Genomic DNA, 20,354 nt, shown 5'->3' on the forward strand with positions numbered 1-20,354 from the left:
AAAAAAAAAAAATACATGAATGGAGTTTGAAGATGATATATTGAGATTGAGATTATTGTGATGTGGTGCATGAGCAACAGTAGGCAATAGATGCCATGTTATTGACACGTCATTCATTTGCTCTGTAAAAATTTATATCTGGCAAGTTCTTTTCGAAGGGTGAATTCTCGCGTAGGCCTCTACCCTTCATTGATTAGAACGTGCAATTGGATGAGGTTGGTTGTTTAACAAAATGAATATAGCAAAAGCGACAGAGAAAGATAAAGTTAAGTGAATACATATCTATTTTAGTCTTGCGCAATGAGTTCATCTAGATCTAGTTGCTTTAAACATAAAACCATACACAATAGAACCAACCAACCAACAATAAAAACAGAAAAATGATTTTAAGTAAAATTGATAGTTCTAATCGAGTGCATTTGTTTACCTCTAAAAGTACAACTAATATACTGCCCCAAAAACGGTAATGCCTCAATATTTTGTAAACTTGAAAAACTTTGAAATTATTTTTTCGTACAATTGTGCCTTTGAAGCCTTTCATAACATATAGTGTGTGTTTGGTTTAACTTTTATAAACTATAGAGTTAAATTTAATTTGATTATACTAGAATTATTTTTTTATTAAAATTGAGTTTATTTCAACATAATTTATATTTGAATACTTTGATTCAAAAGTAATTACAATTAAAAAATATTTTTCAGATAATGATGACCAAAATTACGTTTAGATGTAAAATAACCAAAAGAGTAAAAAATAGATTAAACTTTTAATATTATTATTTCAACAATTTTTATATTACAGAATTTTAAATTATAATATATTATTATTAAAATATTATCTTAAATATTATATGCATATTATAATAAATTATATATAATATTAAATATATATATACATAATTGATAATGTCTAATAATTATAAACTATAATAATAAAGGACAAAAAAATTTATAAAATTAAATAAAAATAACAAAAAGATGTATAAAATAAAATAAAGATAGAAGATGAAAAAGAAAGAGAAATAAAATGAAGATGACCTTGCATGGAGAAAAGATGAAGTGAAGAAGGATAATTGAAAAATAAAACGAAGATGACCGTGTATGTATAACAAGAAGAAAGTGAAGAAGGATAGTTGAGAGAATAAATTTTGCAATCAATTCTCAACCGTAGGAATTGAAAACAAAAACTACAAAATGTTGCTTCAAGTAAATGTACGTTTGAGGGTAAAAATTTTGTTAAAAAATTCATCCAAACAAGTTTGGTCCAACGTTCAAGACTTTTGATTGTGCATGAACGCTAAACCAAACATACACATAGCCTTAGTTTGGAGCTGCTCTTCCATTCATATGATCTTGTCGTTGCCCTTGAGACGAGCTCCCAGAGAACATCTCCATCATAGATCTAAAGGCTCCTGTTACATCATCAGACATTTCATCAAAGTTCAAATTAATATTGCCACCAATTCTTATTTCCGGTTCGTTAGCACTTGTGGCATTGGCATCCACTGGCCGTTCCTGAGACTGCGACCCATGGTGCGAACCTGTGACATTTGCAGCCATGTCTCTGAACATGCTTGCTATATCATTTGGGTTAAATGGCACTGATGGAAAAGGTGGCACTCCATGGCTTCTTGATCCTCTTGTCGATTGGTTCGGGAATTCCCAAGATGATCTTGAACTCTTTAGAGCATAAAAAGTGATTAGTTTCAGCCTTTCAGGTATCATGTTTAAGAAACTACCATCAGAATGCTATAACTGCTACTATAGAGAGAGATTACAGCATCTTGTTTGAGCAACAACCATTACAATGCTAATGACAAATGTATCATGAACACATATTACCAATTCGGCAAAAATATTTTAAGTTACTAATGCTTGAAGTGCAGGAAAATGCTACACATTGGATATTATGGAAATAACTAACAATTAACCACGGCATTCAAAAAAACCATATGCAAGTTAAACACACCATCACTGGTGTAAATTGAAACATTGCTAAAATTTTACTAATTCTTGATGCTCCCTTTGTGTGGGAATAGCAAAAGTTTAACATGAAACATGTTTTCTCCAGAGACTTGGAGTAGGATGTCTACGTGGAGATCCCTCTAAACTCTGATTCAATCGATGAATAAAACCAATGTATTTAAGAAAAGCACGTTGAAGCGATTGCTCCACATCTTACTTTTGAAGGTTCATAAATACGACGGTATCAAAGGAGTATGAAAAAGCAAGATGATCATACCATCCTTTCCAAACACACTCAAGGAGGTAAACTCTCGATTCTGTCTGGATATGTGGATGACATTGCGATCAGGCAATTGTATGCACCTATGACAAATTTTCTGACAAGCTAGTTTTACAGGACAAGACTAGATCACTAGATGTCTGGAATCTATTTGGTGTAAACCCATGATCTTCATAGAAGACTTTTCTTCTTAGACATGTTGAGAGATTGGCAACCTATGCTTCATAGATAACTTTCATTTTGGTTGTTTTTTGCTCTCGTAAAGAATAACTATTATCCTCTGTCTTTTACTATTCTTCTCTGATTGAATGAAATCCTTTTGTCAAATTTTTTTTTTTTTTATCCACTCAAACAAGTAGTATATTCTGAAGGATAAGTTAGCATCTGGATTCAAAATACAAGATATTTGGAAATTAAGGTACTTCCAACGGATTCAATTGCCCATCTCAAGAAAGGTATCTTTATTTCTTAAAGAAACTCCCAAACAAACAGTAAAGCTCAAATGCAAACCCGCTGGTGTATCTAACCAACAGAATCACAAAATAAGAAATTATTAGGAGTCTCCTATGGTTGAATGTTGATAACGGTCTATTCGAGAGTTGAGTGGGGATGTTATTACATTTGGCACATGCTACATAAAATTAAGCATATGCAGTTAGTGTTAGCAAATTTATGCATGCCAAGCAAGGAAGACACACATGCAAGCTGCAGATAAAATATGTAACATCATCTCAACAAGGTTTTTGTTATTGAAAGGAGATTCAATCATCATATTCATGTTCTTGGGAGGATGTCTAGTAACATGAAGGAGTGAGAAACCTAACAAATTTACTTGTGAAGTGTAGTATGTAGAGGCCGAATTTCCAACAGTGGCACCAGTAGGTTGTGAATTACAATGGACAAAAGCATAGTAGTCTGAGAGCATAAATGCATAACACTAAGCTGTCATGAAAATATTCTATAAAAAATCAATGTCATCAATGAATAATATTCAGTCTCTACTATATCTTCTTTCAAGTAACTAAAATATAAATATTTCCTTTATTTTTAAAAATGAAATAATGATGATAACAATACCTGATTATGATTTGCATGGTGTTGCTCTTCTCGCAATTTATGCTCAGCCACCTATAGATACAAAATGGTTATGACAAACAGAAGAAGTAACAAGCAAAGCAAAACAGAAAGGAACAACAGGTCAAACCCGTATATTTTCTTTAACAGCTTCGTTATTTGGATCCAATAGCAAGGCTGCAGAAGTAAGATATCATGGTAAGGATAAAACCTCAAGTTTCTCACTTATTCAATAGATTTAAAATTCTTGAATCCCAAGCATCTTGGATCCAATAGTTATCATCAAAATAAACATGATAAGTTTAATGTAGCGTGTATTTTGGAAAGATAAGTCAATTTGACTGGAATTTTTACATCATGTTCCTGGAAGTTTAGGAAATCCAAACAGCAAATGGTAGCTCATCCATCAAGAACTTTGAGAAAAACTCCCTTTGAGATTTTGTGAGAGAAATTTAGTAATCTATTTTTAAAAAAACAAGAATATCATTAAGACAGAAGAATTTTACAAGAACATGGGAGAATCAAAGAGACTCCTTACAAGAGCAAAATGCAAAAGTAAAAAACCTATCAATAGAGCCTAGCTTCCAAAACTCTTGACTAAATTTTAACATCGAAGATGCATGGGGTCAAACTAAATACAACAGTAGCATATACTGCACATTCCCGGAAAGGTTTTGCAATCCTTCTACTAGCTTTAAGGATAGATACCCCAAAGGGCTGCAAGTATATAGGCACAAAAGGTTCAAGGATAGTTTTGGAATTAAGCAGAATCAGGGAGTGGGAAAATTGAGTGAATCCTCAATTCCTAACTAATTGTGCAGAAATTGAGAACAAATAGAATGTCATGCTGGCATGTGGGTTGTGCGCAAAGTGGTGGTGTATTTCTAGCTACGTGAAAGAGAGATATAAAGCGTAGAGAGTGAGGAAAGAGAGGGAGGCTAAAAATTGGGAGTTGGCCTGGGTGAGTGGGGCTGCAATAGCGCCCTGTTTCACTTTGCTTGTTGCGTATTTTCTTCTATCTTCTCTTCAACTGTGAGCTGAGATCCAGACTCATCAGTGTGAATAGTACAATCATACTACTTCCTCTAGTCCCTGTGTTTGTGGTTTCTTACACCTTCCTACTCCCAAAACCAACAGACCTGCTCACCTGACACTCGCCTGACAAAGTATTTCAAAAAAATTCAGCCACTTTGCATATGTGAAATGGATTCTGAATTTACCTCACACAGAACACATTATAAAAATCAGAGAAATAGCATTGTGTGGTGTTCAAACAATGTGTAAATGTGAAATATATGATGCATCTCAAATATGTCACGATGGTTTGTATGAAAAAGCAACAAAAAGGTCAACATTCACAGGGCAAGTCCCTGTCAATTCTAAAACAAATTATAAGCTTACATAACAGTAGAAGAATACACTACCAACCTTTTCTGAACCCTTTATCAATAGCAAAGCTGTAGTTTCCTTGAGCATAGTATACTAACCCCAAACGACTGTAAGCCTTGCTGTAGTTTGGATCAATCTCAATAGATCTAAGACAATCTTGGATTGCTTCATCATATTTTTTAAGCTGAGTGTAAGCTGCTGCCCTGATATGTGTCAAAACAATGAACAGAGTACAGGTTCATTGCTTAAAATGGTGCCTAATGATCAGAGAAGGTTGAACCATGGCATATATCACAATACATTACTTCAAGAGAAAAGAGAAAGGAAGGGACTCTTATGACTACAAATTTCAATTTGGGTCACGATAGATCAGAAGAGATTAAACCATCATCCTTGTAAACGTTCTCAAGGTCATGATTCAGTATTCCTTTGGAGCTGTGGGATGAAATAATGGATAAGATTCCATAATCGATAAACTATTTGTTATATAAAGCCGTCACACAATTCCACGAGTTTAAATCCTGAGAGAAAAGTGCTTAAGGGCATGTTAGAAATCCCAAAGAAATGCAATTGATTTTATTTGCAAATCAATTAACTTGTTTAGATTTTAAGAAAAATGAGAATTGAATTTATTTTGAAATCCAACAGATTTTCTATCACTTTGTATTTGAAGTCCTTTCACTTTTAACAGGATTTACATGGATTTTGGATCTAAAAGATTTAAAAAAAAAAACTGTTTTGCCCTCTAAATATTAGTGTAAATAAAGATGTGTTTCGAATGGGAGGTGGCAGGCAGCTATCAGGCGGAGGTCCGTTGGTGGTTGGCAGTGGTCAGCAGCAGTTCACACACATTATTTGATTTCAAAAAAGCAAATCAAATCAAATCAAATCAAATCAAATCATTTCCATTTTTTTTTTGTTGAAACACACCCCCTGACAGATAATTGATTGCGATGTAATTCCACATATATTTGTTGCTCAATTTTACATAAGAATTCAGGGATGTTTCATTCTTTTGAAAGAAAATAGTACTGCCTACAGAACCTGTTCATTCTGTTTATCTCAATTTCATTTCAAGGTGTCAAGGAAGCAACAGTCGACAGGGAAGGGAAGAATATCAGTGACGAATGGACAAATTTGGTGACAATATTGAGAGTGGGTATAAGTAGCAAAAGAATTTTTTAAAATTTTAGTTCGAAATAAGTACTGTTTTGGTTCCTAAAGTTTGGAGCCAAAACCCAAATTGCCCCTAACTTTTTTTTGGTTCGAAATGCTCCTCAACGTTACATTTAGAATTAAAATCGTCCTTTTCGACTTTTTTGGACAAAAATCCCCTTGTGTTTGTTATTGGTAGTTATGAAAATTAAAATAAATTAAAAGATAAATTAAGAATTAAATAAACATAATAATTATATATAGATTCACTTCAATTTCTGGGAGGAAACAACAAGATGACGATAGTTCCTCCGCCGCATCCAATGGAGGGGCTCCACAAAGCAAGAGCACCACCATTCCTCACGAAGACGTTTGACGCGATGGACAATCTGAAACGGCGCAAGCTTCTTGGTTTGGGATCCGCACACCTTCTCTAGAGGCCTTCTTCCAAGATACTTCAAGCATAATAACTTCCCAATATAAAGATTTTGTATTTCTTTCTAACCCAATTTAAAGATTGTGTTCCTTTCTAACCCAATTTAGAAACCAGTTATAATTATTAATTACTATAAAAAGGTTTTACTGATTATTTACCTGCCACTATATATGATTGAATATTTAAATCCATTGGTCTCGTGGTTTCTGGAATTCCCTTACCTGCTTTTGCGATTTGTGAACAATCATTGAGACTTCAAATTTGTCTTATCTATTTGGTCATGTAGGGTTTTAGAAAGATTGGTCCAGATAAATGGGAATTTGCGAATGAAGGGTTTGTTAGAGGGCGCAGTCACTTGTTAGCTTCATGGAGCCCCTCCATCGACTGCGGCGGAGGAACAATCGTCATCTCATCGTTTCCTCCCAGAAACTGAAGTGAAGTTGTGTATGATTATTATGTTTATTTATTTCTTTATTTATCTATTAATTTGTTTTAATTTTCATAACTACCAATAATAAACACAATGGCATTTTTGTCCGAAAAATCAAAAGGAGAATTTTAATAATAAATGTAACACTAAGGACCATTTCGAACCAAAAATAAGGTTAAAAACGATTTAGATATTGACCCCAAACTTTAGGGACCAAAACTATACTTATCCCTTTTAGTTACAAACTTAACTACTCATTCAATACAAAATCCATGATTAGCATTCTCACTTCTCACATAACAAGAGTGTCCTCCTGCCCTAGACTAATATCTCACAAAAGCATATTACATCTAGTGAAAATGAGCAGAAATTGCAACTTCCTGAGAAGATCAGTAAGTTAACATTCCATATAAAAGCTACCCATGTAATCATATAGAGAATAACCAAATATAATTAGTAGTATATTTGAAAACATATAAACCAGAGCAAATACCTGTTGCAGTAATAAACAGCACTTTTTTCATGCACTGCAATTGCACAATTATACAACTCAATTGCATCATGGTATTGCTTGGATTGCATTGCCTTGTTACCTGAGTGAAACCAAATTTCGGGTATTATTAGCAAGAGATACACATAATGCATGTCACCGTGTGTGCATGCTTGCATTATCAGAAAATCCTCCTAATGCTCAGCTTAAAAATCCTTCTAATTCACATTCCAACAAAATCATGAATTGAAATTTACACAATTATGAATTAATCAACAGATTTAAAAACTTATCATACCTAGTGATTTCAGTGATTCAGCCAAATTCTTCAGATTTAATACTGGGGACCCAGATTTTTCCATCTCCTATATAGCAGCAGAATAACTTCATCAGAATTAGCTTCTGATAGAACCCATAGCCAATGGCATTGGTTGATCTATGTAATAAACGTCACCAAATAAGATGAGGCTTGGAAGTTGTTGTACAACAATATAGATAGAAACGAAAGAAAATAAAAGGATTGCATAAAATAACTAGTACTAATAGAAATGTATGTATATACATAGATTTAAGATAACAACTGACTGAAGGATCAATTGAGAAAGGCATGAATATGTTTATGAAATTGTTAATTTCAAGCATCTAACCAAAAGGATTGTCTGATAGAATAAAGAACCCCAAAGAACCAGATGGAGACAGCACGTGACAATACTGATCGGAATTGAGTTGCATGTAGCAGTTTCAAAACCTTTCACAGTAAAGCTATCTCTCATACAGGTAGAATGCATATCATTTAACATACTGATAATGCTGTTGATGAACATATGGAATATCATAGTAGTCAGCCAAATCTCGTCTCATCCGAGATGTCCCCAAAAATAGGATGGTAGGATTAGCCAGAATTTGAAGAAAGGTAGAAGAAAATTTTGATTATGAAATAAACTTAGAACTGAGCAGTGTGATTAACTACTACGTGGCATATTATAATTTGTTCACTTCCCAGTACTATTATTTTATCAACATCACTTTTCTTTCAATGGGACCATTTATATGCCCTCTCCTGGGCAGATGGGCCAAAGATATTCAAGAAAACTAGAGAACAACAGAGTTTCAGGGGTTTTTTCCTTCTTTATTCCTGTATTTGCTTAGGTTGGTTAGTTAGGAGACTATTTAAGCTATTTAGTAAGACATTTTATGAAGCATTTTATTAATGAAATTCCAAGTTTCATATGAAACATGTTTTTCTAAATATCCAAGTGAGATGATTGATTTGCTTTGCTTGTTGCATGAAGAAATTTTAAGTGGGCTAGTCAAAGTGGCGGAATGCGTATGGTATTATGTGTGAAAAAAATACCTTTAAAACTTAAGGACAAATTTTATTGCAATGTCATTAGATCAATTATGTTATATGAACTGAGTGTTAGGTGACAAAGGGTAAACATGAGCATAAGCTTAATGTGGCAAAAATGAACAAGCTTAGATACATGAGCGGCTAAATACATATGGACAGAATAAAGAACAAAAATATAAGAGAAACTTTGCAATAGCGCCTACTGCTGAAAGATGATAGAATCTTGTCTCATGTGGTTTGGACATGTGAGCGAAAAATCAGCAGAATATCCGATCAGGAGGATGGACCAGATAAAAGATAGAAAAATAGTGAAAGGTAGAGGAAGACCTAAAATGATCATACACAAGGCAGACAAAAGATATCTATGTGTAAATGACCATAAACATGATTTAGGATAAGATGCAATACTGTCATTTGATCCACGTAATCGACTAGACCTGGTGGGATAAGGCTTTGCTATTGTTGTTGGTGCATGAAGAAATTGAAGGATCTAATCTAAGGTAACCCTTAGTTTAGTTCCTTTAATTTATCCTTTTGATCAAGATTGTCAAAGACGTGTTCTTTGAAGATCTAGTAGGAAAATCTCTTTCAATGTGTAAGAATAAATTTGTTAGAGGTCTAGCAAAAAAAAAAAACATTATTTCCACTATCTATTGCTCTTGGGTCTTCCTGTCTTATGAAAATTACTTAGAGTGACTCATATAAGAAAATAAATTAAAGTCCAAGTGTTTGTAAACATGATAGGACACAATGATGTCGGTTAATCCATGTAGCGGACCCTACTTAGTGGGATTGTTGTTTTTGTGATAAGATGTGGAATTAATTGAAACTTTTGTTATAAACTAATTGATAAAATAGAATTAATATTATTAATGAGGAAAGAAAGCTCAAAAGCAAGAGTAACTTAGGGGTGAATGACCAGCGCTTAGTCCTAGGTTCGACTCTCAGTCCAAATTTTAGATTTATTTCCAAAATTTGCCTTCCAAGATCCACCACCTGCTAGTCCACCCATGGATGTCAACAAGCATCCTACCATGTTCCTAAAGCAGTTTGGGATAAACTGGCTAGTTTTCAACGGGTTTGGTCTAATTACTTCTTCAGTTTGACACCTTAACCAGGTTGGTCACTAAATTGAATCACCAATTTTCCAGTCGTACCAGCCAATTCGGTCTAGTTCTAATAACTATGCTTCACATTGCCTCAAATCAAGTATTCCATGAGAAAACAGAACACACTGTATATACTCTAGCTTGAGAGGGAATGTTGATATTATAATAAAGTTACTTTATGTATCAATAAGGATGTCATACCTTAAAAGCATTATCAAATAAACAAGATGCTTTCTCTAGTTGCATTGGGTCATCAGTTCCATCGTGATTCACCCTAAAATAGTGATTTTTCTCCAGAGATGCAAAAAATTTTCCACAGAGTTCATCTTTGGATGCTGCTATCAAACATTACAAAATAACAATGAAACATTTAACACATATCAAAGTATTCAAATTTACAGACTAGGATCTCAATCACTGTATCCAAATATTTAAGAAAAATTATATAGTAGAATTCTAATATGATTTGGATATAAACCAATCTATAATATATGCCGCATTCTGGTAAAACACATTCATTTCATGTGGACGAGGTCATAATCACTAAAGTTTAAAATAAATTTAAGGGGACAGATTTACCTACCAAAAATGTCAGTGCCCTGTGTCCAATCTTGATCCTAATCAAGTTATATATTATGAAATGGAATCAAAACCACAACAAATTTAAGTAGGAAACAATGTAAAGTCAATTGAAAGTCTAATAAACTGCTAGACCAAGAACAATGAAACCTACATAGATATATCATTAGACATCACCATAATAGAAGATGGATACAAACTAAGAACTCCTTCAGCAAACTAAGATGGATACAAAAGTACAAGACCATAAACAGAAGAAGAAATAGAAATTGTGAAGGATAATAAATTCTGCCTAAACAAAACAACAAAATATTTAAAAAAAAAACAAATGGAAACAGAAAAAGAAAAAAGAAAACAAGCAATGTAAGAAAGTTCTCCACACTCAGCATATCAATCAGAGGAACCCAAAAACAAAGTCATATCCCTGGTCAAGGGATATGTGCCAAAGAAACCTACCAAAAACATCATAATGTAGCATACATTCTTCCTTAGCACAAAAATTTTCTCTTTACTTCTATCTAACCATCAATTGATGTCTAAGAGTAAATGACATCTCTAAAATTTAAGATGTCACATCACTGAAATGGCATAACAAAGTGAAAGAACACGAAAAGGGAGAGTGAGAAGTCAATGCCTTCATATGATTTTGAGCAAAGGATGATGGATTATGGTCAGAGAATGAACTAGAAGCATCCATAGGACTAGGGTCTGACTTGATAGTTTCACGCTGCTTTCTTGCTTCAAGGCTCTTGAACATGTCAATCAAGGAATCAGATTGCGGATCACCATCTACACCAGCACAGTTTAGCTTAAAGGCCTCTGCCAAACACTCCCTAGCAACCTCAATCCCTTCGGCATCAACCCCAGGCCCTGGTTCAACTATTTCGCATAAAGGAAATTGCTCAGATTAAGGCGTGTTCAAATAAAATAATTACAAAAAAAAAAACAAAAAACAAAAGTGGGCAAATTAAATGAAATTAAACAACTACTTTGACAACCTTTTTACAATAGACAACTTCAACCTAACTAATACAAACCGGAAAAAAATGAGTAAGAATTTGGCAAAAATTAGATTTTTGGATTGCAGAGAGAGACAGAGAGAGGGATGGGGGGAGGGGAAATCAGCAGCGAAACTAAAAAAGGTAAATACCAGAGTTGAGGAATTGCAGGAAGGAACGAACTATGCGACGAGAGAGCGGGGAATCGGTGGTTATGTGATTGTTGTGAGACATATCTATCTAATCTGAGAAAGAAAGAAAGAACGAAAGAATTGACGATGTCGTGAAAGCGAAACCAAGCTAGAAGATGACGAACATTCGAATATAGCAAATTGGGGATGTTACTGAGATACTTCTCCCCACTTCGCCGAGAGTAGCTTTCTTCTTTGAACTTGGATCCTGATTTGTAATTTTAAAGAGGGAGAATTCTGTGAAAGTATTTTGTGGTGCTTAAAGACCAAGGTGCGTGAAAGAATTATCTGACAATTTTAAGGCTGATATGCAAATATGGATTTTTAAGCATAAGTCCCTCTTCTGTAGTCTATTGGAGCGGGTAGTTGTTCTTATTGGGATTTCTGCCGCTAATGTTAAAGGAAATCCTCGGATTTTTTTTTAAATAAATAAAATAAATGTTTAATTTACTAAAATATATATTTTATAGTTTGTTATTAAAATACATCGTATCTCTTATTTCGTTTACAGTGTAAATGAAAGAAAACTGTTACTGTAAATGAGATATGTATCGTATTCTTTCATTTAGACTGTAAACAAGATAAGACTAAACACAGCACAGGCCATACACTTTGTTTATAGTGCCATTTGGATATATTTTTCACTCATTTATTCATATTTTCTCCAACTTCTACCCTATTCTAAGTATATTATTGATTTACTCGGCAAGTATGACGCACACAGATATACATGATCCGGACATCAACCGCTTGAACGCGACATGGCGCATCACCGAGGTAGCCGACTTTGAGGTTTGATGCGTATTTTTGCAAACTATTATCGGCAAGTGTACCGAGTTGTACCAAGTACTACCACTAGGGTTACGTTTCCACAAGAATTAACGGACTATGCAACCGTGATATAGTGATTAATCTAGTTAGACAATCAAAATTTAGAGTTTTAGAAGTCTTTAACATAAAATAATAAATTAAGTGAAAGCAAGCAATAAGTGTTTGACAAAGTAATATTATGAAAAGAGTCAAGGTTTCAAAGATGTTAAACTTTAGAAAGAATGCTTTTCACGCTCTACTTTAATTATGCAAGATGTATCTATGGCAAATCATTAGTAATCAAACTGCAATTCCTTGGTAATTCAATTTTTCTTAACTTAATAAACACCCATTCTTTGATTAATTGATTATGAAAAGAGGTGAAGTATGTAACGATCCACACTACTAGAAAACTAGTTATTACAGATGGATATTTTCGACGGATTTTATCCCACGAAAATACAGACGGAATTTCAGAGGGATTTTTTGTCGGAAAACAAAAAAATGAATTAGCATAAATTACAGACGGAAAATAGAATCCATCGATAATTCTGTCGGTAAAATTAATTTTTTTCGTGGGAAATGATTACAGACGGAAAATTCGTCTGTAATTAAATAGACAAAACGTTGCATTTTATTAAATTTTTACAGACGGATTTTCCGTCTGTAATTTAAATTTTCCGTCGGAAATATGGAGATAACCCTAATTTTATCACCACCCATTCACACTCCATTCACACTCCACACGAATCCAATGAGCTTGTTCCTCTCTCCGTCACTGAGTTGCTTCTTCTCTCCGTCGCACCAGCTTCTTCCGCCGCTCTCGCCGCCTTTTGCGTTGCAGGATCTCTCTCTATCATCCTTGTGTCGCACGGGCTCCCTCCACCGCCGCTCTCGTCGTGTCTGCAGCGATTCGTGAAACTCAGCTCAACTCGGTGGAAACTCGGTGGTTATTGTTGAATGGCGAAGCTTGAAGCTCAGCTCAGAATGATAGTGGACTCCGTTAGTAACTTCTTCTCCGGCAAAGACCAGCTTCCCTGGTGTGACCCTGACATCGTCGCTGTAAGCCTTTTCTTTTTCTCGATTCCATTTTCTTCATTCAGAATTGATATCAACTTGTGATTTCTTGTTATCTATTGGTCGTGATTTCAGTCTTGATGTTTAGGTCAAAATCAAGTAAGAACTTGCAATAGGTTTAGGGTTTAGATATAAATCAATCACATATCTTTTGTTATTTTAGTTAAGGAGGAGGAATTGCAGCTTCTATGAAACAATTCCCTGTTGTGATGGATCATTGTGTAATCAGTTAAGTTTTTACATTAGGTTAAGTGGAAAAAACACATAAACTTGCTTTGTTTTATATAATTGTTTGATTCAAGTGTTTACATTAGGTTCTTTGTTAATTTAATGTAAGACAACTTTTCTGATTCTGGTGCAGATTCATGGAGGATCACAACACAGCTACCTTCCCTTCCAAAAAGTAAGCTCATGCAGAGTTATACTTTAACTCATTTAAATTTGAACAAGCCTCTGCATACTTTTGTAGATAAGAAGTAATCTTTGCTCATGAGTCTGCTAATTGTCAATTTGGGGATGTTTTTGTCCTTCATTTACATTGTCATCTTCTTAAACTCCTCGTTGTGCAATGTTGACTTGGATTTAAAACCTTGAATGAATTTTTCTGTATACTTGTTGGGATTGACAACTGGTTCAATATGTATTGACATTGTAAATTGATTCCATTTGTCTAAGCTTTTCCTTTGAACTTACACTGCACCTGGTTTTATTTGATTCATGAAGCAGAAAATTTTACTCTCATTGTTTTAAATTTTTTATGCATAGGATTTTCTCAATATGTTTATTTTACTTTGTCAACTATTTTTCATTTGCACAAAATCAGAACATCTACACCATCAAGGCATATAGTAGTTTGTATGATTTAACATTAAATTCCTTTATTTTCATTATATCATGATCATTTTTTCATTGCCACTGCAGGCAAGAATTGTTGCAAGCACGTGAAAAGCATAAGGAAGAGCAAGTGATTGCTTTGAAGCAGTCTATGCAAAGTGGAATGGTTAGTTTTTACCAGATTGCTTTTTTATGTTGATGTGGCTCCTATTCTTAGATTATTTTGTTGATGTCAAGGTCCTTTTCTTCTCACACTTCTAGGCTGTCATTTACAGGCACAGACAATGAAAGAGCAAGCTCAACTGAGGGAGGAAATGGCATACCAATACAAGCTTGGTAACTTTGAGGTGAGAATCCCAAATTAAACTATTTGAGGCTCTTTGGTTGGTTTTAATGATTCTGCTTGTTTATTTGTAATTTTGTCACTATAGGCTGCTACTGCAATTCAGAGAAGGTTGGATATAGCTTCCATGAATAAATATCGAGAAAAGAGCTTTCTGATCAAAGAATTTGGTGACAGTTTCATGGTGATCATGCCTTCATGACAAACATCAATGTAAATTATGAATTGTTATGGTTATCAGGTATGAGATATGCCTGGGAGGTGGGGATGGATTTTATGTGTTCCGAAAGTTTAGTTAAATGCTCATTGTTTGTGACTCATTTTTGCTTACTGCTATTTAGAATTTAGATACTAGAATTTTGTAGAGGTTCTGCTTTTTAGCATGAAGTTTAGGTGGAAAAATCATGTTGTCTTGAACCGTAAATATAAATATAATTTGGCTGAACTTATGAGATATTTTTCTATATCCTAAACCATAAAATTAAATGACCATATATCAAACTTAAATTTTGGCATTATTTTTCTAAGGAAAATGGAGATATATGTATATTTTGAGGAAGATGAAGAATATTACTCTCTTGCCTTAGATTGTTGTTGTCTTGTTGAAAGAGTGATGGTCCCCATGTGCATCCAACTAATATGTTCAACCTCTTCTTTTGATTGAGATTTTGTAAAGGTTCTTTTGGTTGGAATTTTAGTAAAAGTGCATTTTCATATAGGAATATTTGCAAAAGTGTATAAGGAGTTCACTTGAACTTGCATGCTATTATTCTCAATTTTTGTATTTTTTATTGATCTTGCAGGAGCACCATCTTGGAGATATGAATAAGCAACTTAGGCTCAAGGTTTTGAAATATAACATACACCAAACATTTCAGCATAGGAATTATTATTGTAACAATTCTAGCTACGGAGGATACATGCCTGTTGTCATATTTGTTTAATTAATTTAATTAATGAACACATTTTTAAATTAATTTATTTTCTTGAAAAATTAAACTTCAATTTTTAGCTTGAGGCAGAAGGGTTCAATCTAAAACCTATGAAAAGCTTGTGGAGTTCAACTTCAGTTGCTGCAAACAGCAACTTTACCTTTCAGCCTTCTCAAACCAATAACCCTATGGATTGCCAACCTGAGCCTTTCTTGCAAATAGGGTAAATGAAATTTTCAATTTAATTTTAGTGATGTGTTCATAGAAATAATTAATTAATGACCTGATTAAGGTATTAACACTCAAGTATTAATTAATGGTTTTTTCTTGGACTGAAACTTGGGTCAAGTATTATACTACTGGTGTCAATTACTTTATAAAAGCAATATATATATATATATATATATATATATATATATATATATATATATATAGGGATTTCTATCAATAGTAACTGACATTTTAGCTTCATCTAATGTTGCTTTCTTAGTTTCTTTCAATAGGTCACTTTCAAACTATCATGCGCATATGATGAGAAACCTTGAATTTGATGTTAATTTGAACGGAGTCATAGTAGTTTTCATTCTTATTTTATTTTGTTTTCTCCCTCAACACCAAAATTATCTTTCAGTCTGAAGAATCGTTGGTGGAGCTGCTGCAAAATCTCGCAGACATAGATATTACATTCCAAGGTTGAAGGTAATTTAGCATCTTTTTTTTTTGAATTAATTTTATTTTCCTGTATAACGGGAAATAGTTTGAAGACTAAGGTTTAGGAAGCTCACTTTGATGGCTGCATTTTATATTACAGATTAACAATCAGCACATACAATGTTGTCTAGAACCACATCTCTCTTTCCTCCTGTTCGAACCGTAGAGACCTAGGCATCCTTCTTTCCAGGTTTTGGTTGTCTTTGCTTCCAGGTTTTGGTTTCAAAATTCTTTTAATTTTTGTTGAGTTCAATTAATTTTATTTAGTTAGTTTGATTTTAGTAATTATTTTAGTTAGATTTGTTTTTTGATTAGTGAATTTTTAGGTTGTTAAAATAGGATTAGATTAGGTTTTGATTCTGAATAGCTGAGAAATGTTTAGATTGTTAATCTGGATTGCTGAACATTGCTGAACATTGTTAATATGAGCTTGATGAATGTTGTCTATAATAGAAATTTAATTCAGTTAATGGCTTCTTCTCTGGTAATGCTTCTTCTCGGTAATAATCTGTAATTTCTATTGATCCTTCTTGGTGCTGTGGTGGTTGTGATTGAGATCTGGAATTTGATTCTTCTTCTTCTTCTTCTAATTCTTCCCTGCTATGTTGTACAATTTCTACTTTGTGCTTAATTTCTTCTTCTTCCTCTTTTCTTTCTTGAATTTCTGCTATTGCTGCTGCGATTTTCTTGTTTGGTTGATGGCTCAGATTCGATTGATTTTCTAGACAAGGTGATATTGATGGTGTTTTTAACTTGCCCTTGCAGTTTTTTCCCTCTTCCCATCATGTTTGATTCTCTTTTGTAATAATATGAAACTACATAAACTCTTTTAGTGTCACCGTCTTCATTAATGGTGCGAATGGAGCAAGTCAGAAGAGAACGAGCCACCAACGATGGCAGCATGCGTTCAAGTTTGCTGCCCATCTCACTGTGTAACATGTTAAGTGATACTCCAATACACAGTTTGGTCTTAACAAATGAGAAATAAATTAATATAACATGAACGTGGGCGTAGACTTTTATCACATGCTTTTATCATCATGAGGTATCTGCTTTCGTACTATTCAGCTTCTTAATCCTATGCTATATAAAAACTAGTCATGAATTTGCCTCATCAAAAAATTGTGAACGCTAAGAGAACAAAGAAAACTTATTAACCAGGTTGGTTCTTATTAACTACTTCTTACTTGCCTTATAAATCCATGTGTAAGATGTTTCATGAAAATTGAAAAATAATTGTGTTTATGGTGAAACACAGAAGAAAACAATCAGTTCAGAAGATTGCCTTGGTTGGGCTGCAAGAGATGAATCTGGACATCTCTCCCCATACAAATTCAATCGCAGGTAATTAACCACACTAACATCTGATTGAACTTTAATTTACATGTTTCTAGTTAAGAGCTGAGATTTTATGATCTGCATTTTATAATTTACATGTTCCTAGTTATATTTCTACCCATATGAAATATTTTGTTGCCTCATTGGTCTTAATTAATTCTCTACTGAATTGAAAGCAGAGATAGACTGCCTCAATCAGATATACATTCAGTCTGAGTTGGAGCAAGCATTATATTGCCACCATCATTAAGAAGCTCAAGAAAGAATGAAACTATCCATAAATTAGGGTATTGAATCTTGATGAGTCCATTAGTAGTTACTTGTCATCTAATGTATTCAGTTTGTATTATTGCATGGAAATAATTGCTTCTTATTATAAAGAAAGCACTTTGTATTCACTGGTGTGTTTTTCTCTTTGTACCATCAATAAAATTTGTATTTATTAAATTTATATTTATTTTGTATGAAAACAAATTTATTTTGCAATAGAAAAATCTAAAAAAAATTATTTTACTTTACTGATGGATTTACAGACGGATTTTCTGTTTGTATTCAGAGTTTTGGATGATTTTCCAAGGTTCCAATTACCGACTGAAAATCCGTCAGAAAATTTGTCTGTAATTACAGACAGAAAATTTGTTGGAAAATCCGTCTATAATTACAGACGAAAAATCCGTCGGAAAGTTCGTCGCCTTCGGGAAATGGATGGAGAATTTACAGAGGGAAAATCCGTCGGTAACTGGTAAAAATCCATCGGTAATTTTTTGACGGAAAAAAATTCGTCGGTAAATAATTTCCGACGGGGCTTTTACAGAGGAAAAAAATCCGTCGGTAATTTCGTCAGTAACCAAAAATCCGTCTGTAATAAAGACTAAATCTGTCTGTAAATCCATCTGTAATAACTAGTTTTCTAGTAGTGCCAATTCCCAGTACGTCATGATCATATGGAAACCGAGTGTCACCAACTTGCTTCACTAAAACTTTCACTATTTATTATTAACCCTGTAATGGTATTAGCACACTATCGAATTTTCAAAAAAAATTTCTTTATAAAAAGATTTGCGAGTACAATTAATTAAACATATACAAGCCATATAAAGGAATTAAGTAAAACATACACAGGGCCAACATTATATATATACATAACATGTATGATAGATCATACGTACATATAATGATACTGTCATATATGCCATAAGTTAGCGTACAACCCTTCACATCTTGCTACTATATACATAATCAACACTCCGGACCCTGGTCCATATAGGAAGTCCCTAAGCTGGTGTCCAAAACTAGCCTAGCCAGTATTTACAGCTCCTAATCTCTCGGTGGATCTATCCAAAAGTGAGAGACTAAACCAAAATTTCTATACTAAACTTAAGGCGCCACCCAAAACACGCTACCAACTCTTACTATCTCTAATCGATCATTGCAACCAGAAGATGAGATCTCTATCACCTTCGTATCCTTGTCTGGGTCCTCGTATATATAGGGGTGATCTTAACTAGAGTTCCTATAAAAATCTAAAGGGGAAGAGTAGGGGTAAGAACTGGAGAGTTCTTAGTAGGGTTGGGGTGGTTAGTTAAGTCCGTTTTAATACTATACCCAGTCAGCAGCAACAACCGAATCATGTATCAAACACAATAACTAAAGAACATAAAGAGAAACAAACACAACACATACACAATCACAGAAAATAGAATTCATAGAAGATATGCTCAAACAATCATGATGCATGTCTATTCCTAGTGTAGGTAATGAGCTCATCTATTGGTTTCGACCCGCTCCCGACGTAACTAAGCAAAATTTGTCTGAGTTTGGTTTCTAGTGCCATAACCTCTAAAAGCAACTTCTTTCTTATAGGTGCGACTCTCTTGAGCAGATGTATGCAAACATAACCTCTGTAAGCAACCTCGGTCTTACAGGTGAGGCTCTCTCTAGCCAATGTATGTTTCGATAACCTCTGTAAGCAACCTCTGTCTTACAGGTGCGACCATCCCCTAGATTGGCCGATGTATCTCTGGAAGCAAATCTCAGTGGACTCACCACCATATATCTGCTCATTATCAGCAGGTACACAATCATCTCAGCTCGTTCTCAATGCCAAATAATATCTCTGCTTATCTTCTTTTTTTCTTTCTTTCTTTCTTTTCTTTTCTGTGCTCTGCCCTCCTGTGGCATGCATTCCTTTAGATTCTTTTAATCTTTGCTCTCTGCTCTCCTGTGGCAGAGGTTTTTTTAATATTTCTTTTCCCTTTCTTTTCTTTCTTCTTCTTTTCTTTCCTACTATTCGATAATATAAATTATTTTTGCATTATTCACTCGCCTTTCCCTAAGTGTCTTATGGAAAAGAACTATAAAGTTCTTTAATTAAGTATGTGTTTTCTAAAGTTTTTAAGATTACTCTGCTTGCTTGCTTTATCATTAATAATACACATTATGATATTCTTACAAGATAATATCTTTGATAAATACTAATTATAATAATAATTTATTTTAATATAAATGAGTAATTTTAAAGAAGTATTTAAAATAATATTTATAATCTTCTTTTAAAACTTAGTATATAAAACCTTATTTTAAACTTTTATTAATTACTTTCTAAATCACAAACTTTTTAATATTCTATTTTTAACTTTAATATTTTATAAAATTATATTTGAACCTTCACTTATTTTCATATTTATAAAAAAACCCGGATCTTTTACAAAATATTTTTACCCCTTCAAAAATATAATTTAATTACTAATCTTTCTCTTATACCAAAATCGAAATCCTTAACCTTTCTCTTTCAAAATATTACTTGTATTTTAATCTATTTTCGAGTTTTTCGGTTACCGAATCTTGGTAACTTTTAAGAGA

The 20,354-nt window shown here is 33.6% G+C and overlaps 2 protein-coding genes across 7 annotated transcripts; one reads left to right on the top strand and one right to left on the bottom strand.

The window, feature by feature from the left end:
* Nucleotides 1-1,055: 1,055 nt before the first annotated feature.
* On the bottom strand, nucleotides 1,056-11,811 carry LOC112764276 (uncharacterized). Of its 4 annotated transcripts, none has more exons than XM_025809837.3 (10): nucleotides 11,409-11,811; nucleotides 10,893-11,137; nucleotides 10,263-10,296; nucleotides 9,881-10,014; nucleotides 7,518-7,584; nucleotides 7,223-7,322; nucleotides 4,748-4,911; nucleotides 3,450-3,496; nucleotides 3,323-3,373; nucleotides 1,056-1,680 (listed from the first exon to the last, which is right to left on the bottom strand). In XM_025809837.3, the coding sequence occupies exons 1-10, from the start codon at nucleotides 11,488-11,490 to the stop codon at nucleotides 1,321-1,323; spliced, it is 1,284 nt and encodes a 427-aa protein (XP_025665622.1). In that variant the 5' UTR covers nucleotides 11,491-11,811; the 3' UTR covers nucleotides 1,056-1,320. The 4 variants fall into 4 exon arrangements, with proteins under 4 accessions (XP_025665622.1, XP_072078985.1, XP_025665621.1 ...); XM_072222884.1 differs by having other exon boundaries at nucleotides 1,056-3,187; XM_025809836.3 differs by having other exon boundaries at nucleotides 9,881-10,017; nucleotides 11,409-11,794.
* Nucleotides 11,812-12,974: 1,163 nt separating this feature from the next.
* Nucleotides 12,975-17,943, top strand: LOC112766833 (uncharacterized). Of its 3 annotated transcripts, XM_072222886.1 has the most exons (12): nucleotides 12,975-13,319; nucleotides 13,498-13,562; nucleotides 13,696-13,737; nucleotides 14,256-14,334; nucleotides 14,444-14,515; nucleotides 14,600-14,695; nucleotides 15,315-15,356; nucleotides 15,524-15,666; nucleotides 16,075-16,142; nucleotides 16,255-17,315; nucleotides 17,413-17,498; nucleotides 17,672-17,943. In XM_072222886.1, exons 1-9 carry the CDS (start codon nucleotides 13,218-13,220, stop codon nucleotides 16,118-16,120), a joined length of 687 nt encoding a protein of 228 aa, XP_072078987.1. In that variant the 5' UTR covers nucleotides 12,975-13,217; the 3' UTR covers nucleotides 16,121-16,142; nucleotides 16,255-17,315; nucleotides 17,413-17,498; nucleotides 17,672-17,943. The 3 variants fall into 3 exon arrangements, with proteins under 3 accessions (XP_072078987.1, XP_072078986.1, XP_072078988.1); XM_072222885.1 differs by having other exon boundaries at nucleotides 16,255-17,498; XM_072222887.1 differs by lacking the exon at nucleotides 15,524-15,666 and having other exon boundaries at nucleotides 16,255-17,498.
* Nucleotides 17,944-20,354: the final 2,411 nt, after the last annotated feature.

Source organism: Arachis hypogaea, chromosome 17 (genome assembly GCF_003086295.3).
Source record: "Arachis hypogaea cultivar Tifrunner chromosome 17, arahy.Tifrunner.gnm2.J5K5, whole genome shotgun sequence".
Taxonomy (NCBI): domain Eukaryota; kingdom Viridiplantae; phylum Streptophyta; class Magnoliopsida; order Fabales; family Fabaceae; genus Arachis; species Arachis hypogaea.

Bases quoted from the DNA above. Each gene is read 5' to 3' on its own strand.
- LOC112764276 (XM_025809836.3), bottom strand. From the start codon at position 11,490: ATGTCTCACAACAATCACATAACCACCGATTCCCCGCTCTCTCGTCGC. The intron at 7,323-7,517 runs GTATGATAAGTT...GGTTTCACTCAG, and splicing joins TGAATCACTGAAATCACTAG to GTAACAAGGCAATGCAATCC. The intron at 3,497-4,747 runs GTTGGTAGTGTA...TTACTTCTGCAG, and splicing joins TGATAAAGGGTTCAGAAAAG to CCTTGCTATTGGATCCAAAT.
- LOC112766833 (XM_072222885.1), top strand. From the start codon at position 13,218: ATGGCGAAGCTTGAAGCTCAGCTCAGAATGATAGTGGACTCCGTTAGT. The intron at 13,320-13,497 runs GTAAGCCTTTTC...TTGTTATTTTAG, and splicing joins GTGACCCTGACATCGTCGCT to TTAAGGAGGAGGAATTGCAG. The intron at 14,335-14,443 runs GTTAGTTTTTAC...TGTCATTTACAG, and splicing joins AGTCTATGCAAAGTGGAATG to GCACAGACAATGAAAGAGCA.